The sequence below is a fragment of the Phyllostomus discolor genome, chromosome 3, assembly GCF_004126475.2.
Source record: "Phyllostomus discolor isolate MPI-MPIP mPhyDis1 chromosome 3, mPhyDis1.pri.v3, whole genome shotgun sequence".
NCBI lineage: Eukaryota > Metazoa > Chordata > Mammalia > Chiroptera > Phyllostomidae > Phyllostomus > Phyllostomus discolor.
The window spans coordinates 80,704,928-80,722,175 of record NC_040905.2 but is presented as its reverse complement, the minus strand read 5'-3'; the positions used below and the strand labels follow the sequence as shown (position 1 = coordinate 80,722,175).

At 34.9% G+C, this 17,248-nt stretch overlaps 1 protein-coding gene across 8 annotated transcripts in view; it reads right to left on the bottom strand.

Moving 5' to 3' along the window:
- DMXL1 (Dmx like 1) overlaps nt 1-17,248 on the bottom strand; it is a 152,750-nt gene that overhangs the window by 123,423 nt on the left and 12,079 nt on the right. For 7 of the 8 annotated variants that reach the window (XM_036020679.1, XM_036020680.1, XM_036020681.1 and 4 more), the window contains exons 2-4: nt 7,863-7,988; nt 4,626-4,697; nt 114-192 (exon numbers count right to left, since the gene is read on the bottom strand). In XM_036020679.1, the coding sequence (XP_035876572.1) occupies nt 114-192; nt 4,626-4,697; nt 7,863-7,988 (277 nt within the window). Of the gene's footprint in view, nt 1-113; nt 193-4,625; nt 4,698-7,862; nt 7,989-17,248 lie in introns of those variants that run through there. The other variant, XM_036020684.1, reaches the window with a different exon arrangement.

Here is a 17,248-nt window from a genome sequence, read left to right as displayed (position 1 = left end):
TTATTGTGTTTCCCACAATCTCACACAAACCCGGACTGAAATACATGAAAGTAATAAAAACAATAACCTAGGAAAGGGATATTTATTGCAGTTAATCCTGCTTGTATTCTTACCTGCGGGATCCCAAGTTATATTGTGTGCTATTGATTCCAGAAAAAACTGACCACTTTTCTGCCATTGATTATATAATTCCTAAAATTAAAAAAAAGGGATCATTTATCCAAATTATTATTGGTATCTTTTTCTGACAAATGAATTATGTTCATTATTATTACTGTTAATAATATATGTAGTCATTTATTTTTTTTAGGTATAATTGACCATGCAGTCATTTTTAAGGAGAAAATGTTCAACTCTGTCCAGAAAAATAAGGAATATATGATGGAAAAGATTAGGGAGAGACTATCCATTCCTGGAGGTCCAAAAGTCTGTCTTTATTATATTTAAACAACCAATAAGTATATGCCACCTTGGACAACACTGTTACTGACCTCAGACCTTTAAATTACTTTATTATTATTGTTACAAATATTTAATTTTAAATATGTCTGTGTCTCTGCTATTTAAGACTTTCTTCTCTTTTAATGTTTTATCCTCAATGGAGATATGGCATGTGAGAAAAATCAGAATAAGGATGTAACACCTGTTATAATGTGTAATTTAAATCTTTTCATTCCTTAAAGGAATAGTTTTCAACTTTTATACCTGAAAACCAGTAAGAAATATATGTTGCACTGTGACCCAGAATACACATAACATACACATAACTGCAATCATAAGTAACCTACCCTTATTACATATGATATACTCTAACATTTTCTATTCCATTTCATTTTATTTTACATTCAGACTGTAGCCTACTAAGATGATTTCACTAACCTTTATTAGACTGAGACCCATAAACACTCTTTTAATGTGAGATAGCCAACCTATGAGGTGCACAATTCAAAACACTGGTAATCAGGATATTCACAGAAATGGTTGAGTACGGTCACAAAATAGAGGAAAAATGTGAAGGCTATGAAAAAATGAATTAAAGGAAAATGTAGAGGGAACCAACAGTGACAGGAAGGAAACCGGGACTCAAACCAATGATTTGGACCAGAAGGAAGAAATAAACATTCTATCAGAATAGAACAAAGACACAAGAATTCAAAAACATGAGGAGAGGCTTAGGAACCACCAGGACAACTTTAAACATTCCAACATCCGAATCATAGGGGTGCCAGAAGGAGAAGAGGAAGAGCAAGAAATCAAAAACTTATTTTGAAAAATAATGAAGGAGAACTTCCCTAATCTGGCAAAGGAAACAGACTTCCAGGAAGTCCGGAAGCTCAGAGAGTCCCAAAGAAGTTGGACCCAAGGAGGAATACACCAAGGCACATCATAATTACATTACCCAAGATTAAAGATAAGGAGAAAATCTTAAGAGCAGCAAGACAAAAGGAGAGACAATTACCTACAAAGGAGTTCCCATGAGACTATCAGTTGATTTCTCAAAAGAAACCTTACAGGCAAGAAGGGCCTGGAAAGAGGTATTCCAAGTCATTAAAGGCAAGGACCTACATCCAAGATTGCTCTATACAGCAAAACTATTATTTAAAATGGAAGGGCAGATAAAGCGTTTCCCAGATAAGGTCAAGCTAAAGAAGTTCATCATCACCAAGGCTTTATTATATGAAATATTAAAGAGACTTATCTAAGGAAAAGAAGAAGATCTAAAACTATGAAGAATAAAATGACAAACTCACAACTAACAATAACTGAACCTAAAAAAGCAAAAACAAAGTAAACAACTAGAACAGGCACAGAATGACAGAAATGGAGATCACATGGAGACTTATCAGTGGGGAGGGGTGGGGGAAGAATGCAGGAAAAGGTGCAGGGAATAAGAAGCATAAATAGTAGGTACAAAATAGAGGGAGGTTAAGAATAGAATGGGAAATGGAGAAGCTAAAGAACTTACATGTATGACCCATGGACATGAACTGGGGGGGATGCAGGTGGGAGCAGGGCAGAGGGGAATAAAAGGGGAAAAATGGAACAACTGTAATAGCATAATCAATAAAATATATTTTTTTAATATTTTTTAAAGACTTTATTTATTTATTTTTAGAGAGGGAAGGGAGGGGGAGAGAGAGAGAGAGAGAGAGAGAGAGAGAGAGAGAGAGAGAGAGAGAAACATCAATGTGCGGTTGCTGGGGGTTATGGCCTGCAACCCAGGCATGTACCCTGGCTGGGAATCGAACCTGGGACACTTTGGTTCCCAGCCCGCGCTCAATCCACTGAGCTACGCCAGCCAAGGCAATAAAATATATTTTTTAAAAAACACTCAAATAGTGATTCTCATACTTGTACATACAAGTATGTACATGCAAGTACAAGAATGTATGGTAGCCAGGATGTTTATTAAAAATTCAAATTTTGCCCTGGCTGGCGTAGCTCAGTGGATTGAGCTTGGGCTGTGAACCAAAGTGTCGCAGGTTAGATTCCCAGTCAGGGTACATGCCTGGGTTGCAGGCCATGACCCCCAGCAACTGCACATTGATGTTTCTCTCTCTCTCCATCTCCCTCCCTTCCCTCTTTAAAAATAAATAAATCAAATCTTAAAAAAAAAATTCAAATTTCCAAGGCCCATGTATCCAAAGGTTCAGCCTCAAAAGGTCAGGACAGGGCACAGGAATCTGCACTTTAAACCAACAGCCTAGATGATTTTTTGACACAGACAGCCTGAAGAATATGCTTCCATATTAAACACCACCTTGCAGGAATGGCTCCCAATCAAGTGCACATCAGAACACTCTCTAGAAGGAGACGTACAAGTGCCTACACACAATCCCACACCTACAGATTCAGAAATCCCCAGGCAGGAACTGGACACATGTATCAACTACTGAATGTGAACAGTAAGTACCTCTGAGGAAGAACCACTGTCTTAAAAGAATATTCCAGAATGTACAAAGAAATGGAAATAATATCTTTTTTATGAGAATCTAAAGATTCTCTGAAACTGTATCCTGGAATAGCAAATTTTGGGTGCCTTCCAAGTCTATGATTTTTCCATCTAATCCAGTTTTCCCCTTATTTATCAAGCTTTTTTTAAACCTGTCTCCAAAGTCGTCTTAATGAGTTTTTGACACTATTATATCAAAATATAATATAACAAGAATAAATAGGCAACTAAAAAATCTCAATTCAACCCTTACTAATACAGGCATTTTGACATAACACACAGACTTGTTTAAAGTTAGTTATTTCATTTAACAAACATATTGAGTATTATTGAAATACATTGTTCTTAGTGGAGCAACCACCTTTAAAATTTATTTTTAGTACTGTCGGTTGCTAATTCATAAGGCTACAAGAGCTTCTAATAATGGATTTATTAAGTAATATATAACCAGAAAAATCAGGGGACAATTATGGACTCGCCTTCCATAAAATTTAAAAATGAGTATCAATCCAGAGAAAATATTTTTCATTAACACAAGGCAGAAAAAAGAATGCTCACACCTAGGAATCAATAAAGCTGATTTTACTCTTAGTTCTATGGCTCAATAGCTGTTTCGTGGATCAAGTCACATTTCTTTTTGGGCCTCTGCTGCCTTATTTATGAAGAAGGAAATAACAGCTGCAAAACTAAGTCAGAGGAAATATGTGAGATACTAATGAGTGCAGTGAAAAATGAAAACTATTAAAAGATATATCAAGGCATGTCTATTATTAAAACACTGTTTAATTCTTTATATTTAACAGATTTCTACATAATCTCCGACATGTCATCCTTGCAATATAGCCCATGCTGCATGAATAAATAGTAACCAATTTCAAAATTGAGCAGAGTCTCATAATGCTTCTTGCTTAGAAATAAATACTCAAAAAGCAGTAGAGAAACCCCAATCCTTTGTCTCCTAACAAATGTTCTTTGGACTATACTATACTGATATTCTTCCATATGGTTTAAATTTCTAGTTTAATCTTCAGTGGAGATGAGTAAAATAACCTGGTTTGTCTGCCATACTTAAAAGCATTAAAGCACCCAAGAAATCTACTACATAACTTCAATATCTATAAACTATAGTTTTAACCAGCTTTCAGAACTATTCCTGAATATAATATAATGTCTTTATTTTAAAAAATTCACTGGCCTGTTAACAATTATATTACATGATATAATAAGAAGAAAAAAGTCTTGGAGGTATACTAAGACCTGCAATTAAAACCTATTAAGTGTAAGAAGAAAATACAGCAGAAAAACTATATAAAAGTAGATCATAAAAGTGAATCAAGTGCTATATATGACTAGACAATGGTGTTTGCACTAGCAATAACTTTATTATAACTGCCAAACTTAAAGTTGTTGACTCTTCAAATACAAAAGAAAAAATGTCAGAAAAAAATAAAAAATCTCAAGAGAATTCATTAGCACAATTTAGTTTAATTCAATTTCAATGAAAGGTTCAAACATTTTTAACATAAAAGTGGCATTTAACATTTATCTTTAATTACAGTGTATAATTTATACTGATTTATTTAATGATCACTGATTTTCTGTATTCTAAAAAATAACATCTTTTAATACTCAAGAATTTCAGTTCTTAAAAAGAAAATAATAAGTTACTGACCAAATTTTTCTTTTGCTTCAGTAATTTAACTGGTTCAAAAACAGATATAGTATTTCCATAGGATGCTGCAATCTTAAAAAAAAAAAACAAGAAAGAAAAATTATGGATATGTTAACATACTTATGAATCAAAAGACCAAAAGAGAAATGAATAGTATAACTTAAAATATGCCCACATGTGCAGTTTCAGACACCAATACTTGAGGATGTCAGTTTTAGAGACCACCATGTCTGGATCAGAATCCCAATACACACTGTCAGTACTAACTGTGTAACTAGCAAGCTAATCTTTCTGAACCTTAGTTTCTCAATCTATATTTATAATATGTATATACTAACTTCCTAAGAGAATTATTTTGATTATTGAAATAACATTTGTAAAATACCTAGTATATCATTATAAGACACATAGTAAATGTTAATTCCCTTCTCACGGAAGTTGTCAAGGATAAAATTTGACATGACTTAAAAATCAGTTTTTGGCCCTGGTGCGGTGGCTCAGTTGCTTGGAGTGTCATCCTGTGCACCAAAGGGTTGCATGTTAGATCCCTGGTCAGGGTAGATACCTAAGTTACAGGCTTGATCCCAGGTCAGGGAACATATAAGAGAAAACCAACTGACGTTTCTCTCTCACACAGATGTCTCTCTCTCTGTCTCTCATTCACCCCCCTTCCTCCCTCTCTAAAATCAATAAACATGTCCTCAGATGAGAATTTAAAAAAATCAGTTTTTAGGCTATCAGTCCTCAAAGCTGACAATTCTATGAGTGTATATTTAACTTTTTAAAAATAAAACTTAGATATGTTACTTTGTGAACTCTCTGAAGAGTGTGTTTAATATTCCATTTTATTTGAATATGTTTAAAATTGACTATTTAAACCAATGGAGCATAACCCTTCCTGGATCTGTTTTATTAGGTAGCTATTACTAAAGTTTGAGTGTGTCACAAATGAAGAGCATTCAAATATCAGAAGATAAGATAGATAAAATGAGTGAATGAATCAGGGATAAAAATAAGAATATATAATCAACAAAGGGAGGTAAGGAATGAAAACATAACATACATAAGGGAAACACCTTTCAATGGATACATTAAGTGTTCTGAGGCGTTCTTAGGATACAGAATCATCTGCACTGAGTTCGTCTGGGAGGGAGTGTTTAGTTTGGGCCTTTAGTTAAAGCGGGGATGTCAAACTCATTTTCACTGGGGCCACATCAGCCTTGCAGTTGCCTTTAAAGGGCTAAATACAATTTTAGGACTATATAAATGTAACTACTCCTTAAGAGTGAAGTGAGAGCTCAGTGCTGCTGCCAGGTAGAAACAAGGTGCCAGGTCGAATAAAACAAGGTGGAAGGCCAGATTTGGCCTGCGGACCTTGTGTTTGCCACCTGTGCTTTAAAATATAGGTAGTATTTCTTCAAAGGACAGTAAATATTCAATTTTAGAAATAAGGCATAAAATGAACACAAGTGTAAAGACTAAAAGGTGCACTTTATGTTTGGAGGGACTGACCACCAGTCAAGCTAGAACAGTGTTCTTTACAACAAAATAAGGAACATGAAGGCAAAAAGGCGTATTTGAGCCAGTCGTACTGGGCTCCATGACCAAGGTGCACAATTAGAACTTTCCCAAGGTAATGGTAAGCTAGGAATGTTTTTAAGCAAGTGAATACAAGATAAATACAGTTGAATTTTCCCAGGAAAATTAATCTGGTAGTACTACAAATAAAAAACAATAATGATAACATACTGATGCCTATAGTATCAAGAAGCATTTCCTTCTTAAAGGCAAACAGAAGCCCCCATATACTCGAACCTACAAAATTTTCTTCCTGATACCATAGGAATCATTTGATTTTACTGATATTAGCAAAAAAAAACAAAACTGCCTTTTATCAGAATGACTATAAAACCAAATAACTTCTTCATTTTAATTTGAACTGTCATGTAATCTAGCCACAAAAAGATAACTCATATTGGAAATTATTAAAATTAGATTTCCAATATTAACCAGCCCTACATGTGTCTAGATGGTATTAATACAAGTGAGTTTTTATACAGTATTAAAGATTACAGAACTACAGAGGTAGGAGATCAAACAAACTTAAAGAAAAAAAATGTCAATAATTTTTGGCATCCCATAATGAATATCATTTTGTAGTACAGTGAGAATGAAAGGAGTGAACAAAAGAAAGACAGGTGAGAGACACTTGTAACTATATTAAAGGAAAGGAGACCCAGGAGTAACAAAAGAGTGATCAACAACTAGGTAAAGATTGCAAGAGTCAAAATTCATTTACCATGGGTTTCTTTAAACTAGGTCCCAAGAAAGAACTTTTCAGATTGTCAGGTCTATTAGAAATTATTAGATTTTTCAAAAAGCATTGGGTCCACTTAGGTTCCTTACACAAAATATTCTGGTGGAATCATATAGTCAAACAAAGTATTAAAATATCTAGCAAAAAAAATTTAACAGATTTGTAAAGTTCATCCTAGTTTAGTGTCTAAGGAGCCATACATAGGTCTGGCCACCTATTATTAGGTGCCATATTAAGCTACATACTATGATGCCTACTAGTTATGACCTTCCCAATTCTGATCTATATAGAACTGTATTTAATCTGATATAGCATCACATGCCCTTTCTTTCATTGTTGCTGTTTTGCTTTCGAAGTTACTTTTTACTTTTCATATGCAAATAGAAGTCCAGGTAAAAATTTTCATTTTTCTTATAAACTTGCAATAAACAAAAAATTACAGACTTTAGAAGAGCTTAGCTTCAATTTAGTATAAAATTTATCCAGAAGTTACAAGGAGATAACTATCTGTGCGCAGACCAAAAAAATGACTCTAACAAATGACTTCTCTTCAGTTGTTTATTTGTAAATAGATGGAAAACTACTGTCATTCCTATCCTTTGATCCAATCAATGTTTAAATAAATAAGCTTTATACTTGTTATATAGGTAGTAAGTATTAAAGTTCATTGTCAACTCATAGAGAATATTATACTTTATTTCAAAGTTATATAAGAATAGGATTCCTGAAAATCTCAAAGATACATATAAGAGAATCAGGGATTTTGTTCTCTACTGTGCATGTAGGGAGTCAAAGAAATTTGTAGCCACATTGTCCTTGAAAAAAAAACAAACAAGTCTCTAATTCAATAGGAAATTTACTTCAGAAACTATCCTGGCATATACCATATTCAAAACAAATCGCACTGTAAGATTACAAACCTTGCCTTGTTGCATTGAACAGTCTACACATCCTACTTGAATATTTCCATGTTTAGCTCCTGGGATTATTTGCAGTCTCTCAAAATCACTTCCCAGTATAACAATGTCACATCCAGATGCGTAAGCCTGGAAACAAAAGGGAACAAAATGAACTAAAATGATAAAACTGTCAAGACAATATTTATCATGTAAAATACTGGCATTAAATATTACATTTTAAAAGATAAACTTTGAATTCTTTTTTAAAAATATGTATTAAGAATATTCCTTTTTCTCTCATATACAGTCCCATCAGGAAATTCAATCAATCCCATCTGCAAAAAACATACCAATTCTGTTCAGTTCTTCCTTCTCCCCAAGCTCATCTCTTTCCTGCACTATTAATAGTTTGACTGCTTCCATTGTTGCTTCCCTCTAATTTCTTTCCATACAAAGACAAAAGTGATCTTTTAAAAATGTTTATTATACCAAGGATCGTATTCTTAGGACTATAAGATGCACCGGACCATAAGACACACCTAGGTTTTAGAGGAGGGAAATAGGAAAAAAAATTTTTGAAGCAAAATATGTGGTAAAATAGTTAATAACCTGTGACCCTGCTCCACCACGGCCCCCCGCACAGTGAGCAAGGCAAGCTACATTCGGAGTATAAGATGCACCCCCCTTTCCCTCCCAAATTTGGGGGGTGCATCTTATAGTCTGAAAATACCGTGATTATTTTTTCCTGTTTAAACTTCAATAGTTTCTTGGAATGAAATCCCAACTCCTTACTATCCTTACCATGATCAATGCCCTAAATGGCTGTCCTAATTCTCCAAATCCTCTCAAGGTTCTCTTTCCTCCCCTCAACTGGCTCCTGGCCCTATGTTGCCCTTCTTTCTGTTCCTTAGGCATATCAATCTTTTCTACTTCAAGGCAGTTTATCTACCTTTTATCTGCCTGGTCTTTATCTAGCTAGTTTCTTTTCAACATTCAGGTCTCAGCTCTTGACCTACCCCCGACCCCCACCCCCTTCACCCTACCCCTCTCTTTCTCTTTCCTCCTTCCTTTCCATTACATTACTATTTATTTTTCTTTGTAGCATATATCATAATTTGTAAATAAATTTTTTATTATCCATTGCTATTACTGGATATTAAGTTCCAAGACAAAAAGGTAGGGTTTGAGTTTATATTGTTCTGTGCTCTAGCACCCAATTCTGACTGAAGGGCCTGTTCTATAAATTCCTATGGAATAAATGAAGTTATTTAATTTTACAAAGACAGCTACCATAACCAAACAAAAGGGCATGTAGTTCAAGGCTTGTTACACCAAGTATTTTAGAGCTCTTTTTGAATTTTACAATGAGCGGAATTTTTCCAATTCTTTTGTGTTCTTTTCCATACCTTCTTAGATCACAGAAGTTTCCTCCATTACAGGGTACATGACTATCCTAAAATTCATGTATTATAGGTCAGCATACAGATTAACACTGATAATAAAATATCTATTACAAACTACTTTCTATATCCCTGTAAGTTCTTGAAGTTTCAATAATTTTTTTCTCGTCATTTTTGCACATGCACATATATCTTACTTAATGTAAAAAGTATTATACCTAATATATAAAGTATGTCTTTAATTTCCAGCAACCCAAAATGGTCCTGTACACAACTACCAAAAAATATTAAAAAGGGTCTTGAGAGAACATACAAATAAATCTGCTCACATTACAGACAAGAAAATGATGCCTAAATGGGTTGACATAACTTCTTAGGGGCAGAGTAGGCTTCAGATCCTGATCTCTTGATTCTTGATCTAGTGTTATCTCCATAGCACCACAAAGACTTCCCTAGTTAACCATGCTTGCCTGGAATTTTCCTAAGAGAAATTAGGGATAATCAAATCTGGTTCCACTAGTGTCATAAAGTGGAAAAATTGGCTCAGTAAACAAACAAAAATATCTCATGATAGCCTGTTCACCTATACACATGTCCTCAATAGGATCATGAGACTTGTCACAAGATTATTAGCAAGAATAAGCCCCAAAAGACTAATTTATTTCAAGAAAATTTTTCATTCATAATACTCTAAATATCTTAATAGTTTAAAAACTGACTTTTTCAGTATTAAATTTTGATAAATCCTGATTGTCACAGTTTTCCCAAAATATTATTTTAAATTTGAATGTTTGCAACTTATATTTCCTCTTCACTATATATTAAAAGTCCTCATAATTTTGCTTTCCTTTTATTATACCTGAAATTATCTACCTATTTTCAGATATTGTATTGTAATTATTTTTGTCAACAGTCACAACTCTCAACTTTCCAGAATTAAGTCTACATTAATCCTGAAGTACCTCACAAAATTATTGTTGAATACAAGTGTTAAACATTTGTAGAGTTGAAAAATGGAAAATTATCTAAGAAATACACTTAGCCATATAGAAAGATGCCAAATGATAATATAATTAACCCTTGATCGTGAAAGACTTACCTATTTTGGATTTCCCTTGTTCTTTTGCTGCTGCTGTATTATATTATCACTTGACTTTTGTCATTTATATCATCATTTGACTTTTCCTCAGTAACAGTGCTACAAGGTACAAAGATGTCTCTAGTTTTGGTAAACTTTAAATCAATGAAAATTATTGATCTTCATCTGGAATATCTCTCATTCAATCCTTTCTTCCCTCAGACTTATAACTAATGTATGGTAACAAACGAGGAGATAGGGGGAAAATAATATAACCAGCCACACACCACATTTCACAATTTGACTATTAAACTTGGGGCTTTTAACAAAGATCCTCTGGTTTTCTCAACTATAGAATTTAAATGCTTAACATTTATTTGATTAGGTAAGTAGATGTGGAATGCATGAAAAACTCAAACCATATTTGCATTTTTTTCCATTTCTTAATCACTGTCAAAAATTTGTAACTGTCTCCCAAAAATCCTGCTCTGCCCCCAGCAACCACACATTAATGTTTCTCTCTCTTTCTCTCTCTCTCTATCTCCCTCCCTTCCCTCCCTAAAAGTAAATAAATAAAATCTTCAAAAAAAAAATCCTGCTCTGCAAGTAATACTGGTTGAGTAAACTAGGATATATAACCACAATGAAATATTATATAGCTGTAAAAAGAATAAGGAAGGCATCTATAAACTGGCAATGGTATTTTCTAGGAGATACTAAGTGGAAAAAACCCCCGAAGTACAAAAGGGCATATATAGTATGTTCTTTTGTGTGTGTGTGTGTGTGTGTGTGTGTGTATAAGGAACAAGTTAAATAAGAAAACACATGAGTAGTACATGTTTCTAATTATTACAAAAAAAAGGAAGGATAAAACTAGGAAATGATTAAGTTTGTTACCAATAAAGATAGGTGGAGAAGGATGGAGTGGAAGGGATACAGGAAAGAATAACATTTCTGAATACAGTTATGACTTTTGAAAACATAAACATCATACATATTCAAAAATTAAATCAATCAATGAGAATGAGAGGGCAAGTGAAACCAATGAACTAACTGCATTTCAAATGAATACGATAGCCACACCTAAGGAAACAAGGCAGGAAGAAGCTAGTGTCAGATACTACAGGTTAAGAACTCAGTCTTAACTGAGACTGCCTTCCACTTCAGATGCTTATCACAGGTATTAAGACCCCAGATTATCCACAATTTCTGCCCAAGTTGGCTACAAATCAGAGGTTCCCATGATCTCATTCTCGGACTTGATTACTTGCTAAAAAAATTCATAGAATTCAGAGAAACACTTAGTAACATTTTTCAGTTTATTAAATGATAAAAGATACCAATAAACAGCCAAATAAAGATACACAGGGCAAGGTCTGGAAGGGTCCCTAGCATAGGAGTCCCTCAATCCCTGTGGAGTTGGGCTATGTCACCCTCCCAGTAGATGGATGTTTCACCAAACTGAAAGTTCCCTGAACCCCTTACTGTTGGAACTTTATGGAGGTTTCCTCATGTAGGCATGATCAATCATTAACTCTATTTTCAGCCCATCTATCCTCTCTGGAAAATGGGGGGGGGGGGAGGCGGGGATTGAAAATTACAAGCTTTTAATAATGGCTTGGTCTTTTTGATGTCCATCCACCATCCAGGAAGCATCCAGGAGCCCACCCATTTGCCTCATTAGAACAAAAGATGCTCCAGCGTTCTTATCACCTAATGTACAAGGGTTTCAGAAGCTCTGTGCTAGAAACAGGAGGAGGGGTGGAGTGGTGGTGGCACAGATACTGATACATATATTTTCTATTATCTCTCAAGCAGGGGAGGGTGAAGAAATACAAACAAATTCTGAACTACTTTTGTAAGTTTTTAAATTGCAATGGAACAGACGATGCAGTTTTAAAACTTTTTTAGGTGTGTTCTAGAAATGCGCCACAGTTTGCATTGTATAAGAAAGCACACAGATATGAAATGGAAGAATAAACAATACAATCATGTAAGGCTGGACTAGAACTGGAAATATGGATACAAAATTATGGTTTCCAAAATGTATGTACAGTAAGTTCTTACTTAACATCCTTGATAAGTTCTGAGACTTTACGTGAAATTCCATATAATGAAACCAATTTTGTTACAGGTTAATTAACATAAACAAGAGTTGTATTTCTATGGCATTTCATCGACATAACCAAATGATACTGAATGAAATGACATTATTCGGGGACCTGCTGTATTTTCATGTACACATGTAAACATATGTTTGTAAATATATTTATTATGTATGTATGCTATATACATACACACAATATATGTATATATTTGTGAACTCTGTCCAAAGAAAGGCCAGGAGGAAACATTCCAGCAGCAATGAAATCAAGCATCTTGATCTTGGATTCTAGTTTTTTTTATTATTTTTGCTCAGTTACAGTTGTCCTCACTTTTCCACCATTCCTCTGCCTGACCTTGTCCAATCCCTGTTCCCAAAGACAATCCCCACCCCACTGTCCTTGACCATGGGTCCTTTGTACATGTTCCTTGACTTGACCATTCCCCTTCTTTACCTTGTCATCTGTCTCCCTCCCGTCTCCTCTGGTCACTGTCAGTTTGTTCTTTATTTCCACGTCTCTGGTTCTTTTTTGCTCACTTGTTTGTTTTGTTGGCTAGGTTCTACTTATAAGTAAGATCACATGCTATTTGTCTTTCACTGCCTGGCTGATTTCACTTAGCATAATATTCTCCAGTTCTATACATGCTGCTGTGCAAACAGGAGTTCCTTCTTTCTTTCTCCTGCGTAGTATTCTATCGTGTAAATGTACCATAGTTTTCCGATCCACTCATTTACTGATAGGCACTTAGGCTGTTTCCAGCACTTGGCCACTGTAAATTGTGCTGCTATGAACATAGGGGTAGCACAGGTTCTTTTGAATTGGTATTTCAAGATTCTTAGGGTATAACCCCAGCAGTGGAATTGCTGGGTCAAAAGGCAGTTTCATTTCTAGTTTTTCAAGGAAATTCCATACTGTTTTCCACAGTGGCTCCACCAGTCTGCATTCCCACCAGTGGTGTACTAGGGTTCCCTTTTGTCCACAATCTTGCCAGCACTTGCTGTCTTTTGATTGTTAATGACAGCCATTATGACCAGTATGAGGTAGTATCTCATTGCAGTTTTAATTTACATTTATCTGATGTATAGTGATGTTGAGCATCCTTTCATAAGTCTATGGGCCCTCTGTATGTCTTCCTTGGAGAAGTGTCTGTTCAGGTCCTTTACCATTTTATAATCAGATTGTTTGTCTTCCTGGTGTGGAGTCATGAGAGTTCCTTATATATTATGGAGATCAAACCCTTACAAGAGGTATCAATGGCAAATATATTTTCCCTTTCCATTTTGCCAATGTTTTCTTTAGCTGTGCAGGAGCTTTTTAATTTGATGTAGTCCCATTTGTTTATTCTTTCCTTTATATCCCTTGCCCTAGGGGACATTATCAGTGAAAATACTGCTGCACAGAATATCTGAAATTTTCCTGCCTATGTTCTCCTCTAGGACTTTTATGAGGTCACAATTTTTATTTGTCTTTTTTTAAGATTTTTAAAATTTATTTTGAGACAGGAAGGGAGGGAGAAAGAGAAGGAGAGAAACATCAATGTGTAGGTGCCTCTCATGTACCCCATACTGGGGACCTGGCCTGCAACCCAGGTTATGTACCAACTGGGAATCGAACTGGCAACCTTTTGCTTCACAGTCCAGTGCTCAATTAGCTGAGCCACACCAGTCAGGGCTACATTTAAGTCTTTTATCTAACTTAAGTTTATTTTGGTGTATGATGTAAGTTGGTAGTCTAGTTTCATTCTTTTGCATGTACCTATCGAGATCTCCCAAAATTTGCTGAAGAGGCTATTTTTACTCCAGTCTATGCTCCTGCCTCATCTGTCAAATATTAATTGATCATAGAGAATGGGTTTATTTCTGGGCTCTCTATTCTGTCCCATTCATCTATGTGTCTGTTCTTATGCCAGTACCATACTGTTTTGATTACAGTGACCTTGTAACATAGTTTGATATCAGGTATTGTGATCCCTCCTACTTTGTTCTTCTTTATCAAGATGGCTGAGGTTATTTGGGGTCATTTATGGTTCCATCTACATTTTTAAAATATTTGTTCTATATATGTGAAATATGTCATTGTTATTTTAATAGGGATTGTGTTGAATGTATAAATTGCTTTGGGTAGTATGGATGTTCTGATGATGTTAATTCTTTCAATCCATGAACACAGTATAGGCTTCCATTTATTTGTGTCTTCCTTAATTTCTTTCTTCAGTGTTGTGCAGTTTTCTGAGAACAGGTCTTTTACCTCCTTGGTTAAGTTTATTCCTAGGTACTTTATTTTTCTTCTTGCCATAGTAAATGACATATATTTCCCAACTGCTGTTTGTGATATCTCATTATTGGTGTACAAAAAATGTCTTTGATTTCTGAACACTGACTTTGTATCCCACTGTTTTGCCAAATTCACTTATTAAGTCAAGTTATTTTTTGGTGGAGTCTATAGGGTTTTCTATGTACACTATCATGTCATCTGCAAACAATGACAGTTTTACTTCCTCCTTTCCAATTTGGAAGCTTTTTATTTCTTTTTCTTGTCTGATCATTGTGGCTAGAACTTCCAATGCTACATTGAATAGAAGTGGTGAAAGTGGACACCCTTGTCTTATGCTTGGTCTCAGGAGTAAAGCTTTTAGTTTTTGCCCATTCAGTATAATGTTGGCTATAGGTTTCTTGTATGTGGCCTTTTTATTATGTAAGGTATTCTCCCTCTACTCCCATTTGCTGAGTGTTTTTATCACAAATGGGTGCTGTATCTTATCAAAAGCTTTTTCCACATCTATTGATATGATCATGTGATTTTTGACTTTCCTTTTGTTTATGTGATATATTATATTTACTGATTTGCAAATATTGTACCATCCTTGCATCCCGGGGATGAATGCCACTCAATCATGGTATATGATCTTTTTAATGTGGTTTGTCAATATTTTGTTGAGGATTTTAGCATTTATGTTCATCAACAATATTGGCCTGTAGTTTTCTTACTTTGTTGTGTCTTTATCTGGTTTTGGGATTAGGATGATGCTGGCCTCATAAAAAGTGTTCGGGAGTGTTCCCTCTTCTTGGATGTTTTTAGAATAGTCTGAGAAGGATAGGAGTTAGCTCTTCCTTAAATGTTTTGTAAAATTATCCTGTGAAACCCTCTGCTCCAGGGCTTTTGTGTGCCATTTTTTTTATTACTGCTTCAATCTCACCAGCTGTTAGGTCTGTTCAGGCTTTCTGCTTCTTCTTCATTCAGCTTTGGAAGATTATATTTTTCTAGAAATTTGTCCATTTTGCCCAGGTTGTCAAATTTCTTTGCATATATAGTTGTTCATTGTAATTTCTTACATTCCTTTGTGTTTCTGTGGTACTGGTTGTAATTTCTCTGCTTTTGTTTCTGACTCTATTTTTTTAAAACCTCTATCTTTTTTTCTTGGTGAGTCTGCTTAAAGGACTTGTTGAATTTGTTTATGTTTTAACTAACCAACCCCTGGATTTATTGATCCTTTGAATTGTCCTTTTAGTTTCTATGTCATTTAATTCTGTTCTATCTTTGTTATTTCTTTCCTTCTACTCACTCTGGGGTTTGTTGTTGCTCCTGCAGTTCTTATAGATGTAGAGTAAGGTTGTTTATTTGAAATATTTCTATCTTTTTTAGGTGGGCCTGTCTCACTATGAGCTTACCTCTCAGGACTGCCTTTGCTGTGTCCCATAAGTTTTGGACTGTTGTGTGTTCATGTTCATTTGTTTCCAGAAACTTTTTGATTTCTTCCTTGACCTCATTATTAACCCATTCATTGTTTAATGGCATGCTATTCAGCCTCCATGCATTTCAATGTTTTTGAGATTTTTTCTTGGGGTTGGTTTCTACTTTCAAGCCATTGGGATCTGAGAAAACGCTTGATATGATTTCAATTTTCTTGAATTTGTTGAGGCTTGTTTTGTGTCCTATCATGTGCTCTATCTTTGTGAATGTTCCATATGTATTTGAAATGAATGTATATTTTGCTTCTTTGGGGTGAAATGTTCTGTATATACCAATTAAGTCCATTTGATCTATGCCATGATAGCTTTGTTGATTCTTATTTGGAAGATCTATCCATTGTTGACAATGGGATGGTAAAATCCCCTACTATAAATGTGTTACTGTCTATTTCTTGAAATCCTCCAAAATTTCCCTATATATTTAGATGCTCTTAAGTTAGGTACATGTATGATGTTTATGTCTTCTTGATGAATTCTTCCCTTGTATTATGAAATGACCTTCTCTGTCTCTTTTTATGGCCTTTGTTTTGAACTCTATTTTGTCTGATACAAGTATTGCTATACATGCTTTTTTCCTGTTCATTTGCTTGAAATATTTTTTTTTCCAGCCCTTCACTTTCAGGCTGTTTAGGTCTTTTTGTTCTGAGGTGGGTTTCTTGTAGGCAGCACATGTGCAGCTCATGTTTTGTTATCCATTCAGGTACCCTATGTCTTGTGATTGGTGCATTTAATCCATTTACATTTAGGTTATTACTGATGGGTACTTATTCATTGCCATTTTTCCCCTTTGTACCTGTGTTCCTTTCTCCCTCATTCTTTTTCTTCATCTTCTTAATGCAGTCCCTTTAGTATGTCTTACAATGCTGGTTTGGTAGAGGTGTATTCTTTCAGCCTTCTTTTGTCTGAGAAATTTCTATCTTTGCCTTCCATTAAATGAGAGACTTGCTTGGTAGAGTAGTCTTGGTTGCAGGCCTTTGCTTTTCATTACTTGGAATAGTTCTTGCCATTCCCTTCTTGCTTGTAGTGTTTCTGTTGAGAAATCAGCTGCTAGCCTTATCACAGCTCCCTTATATGT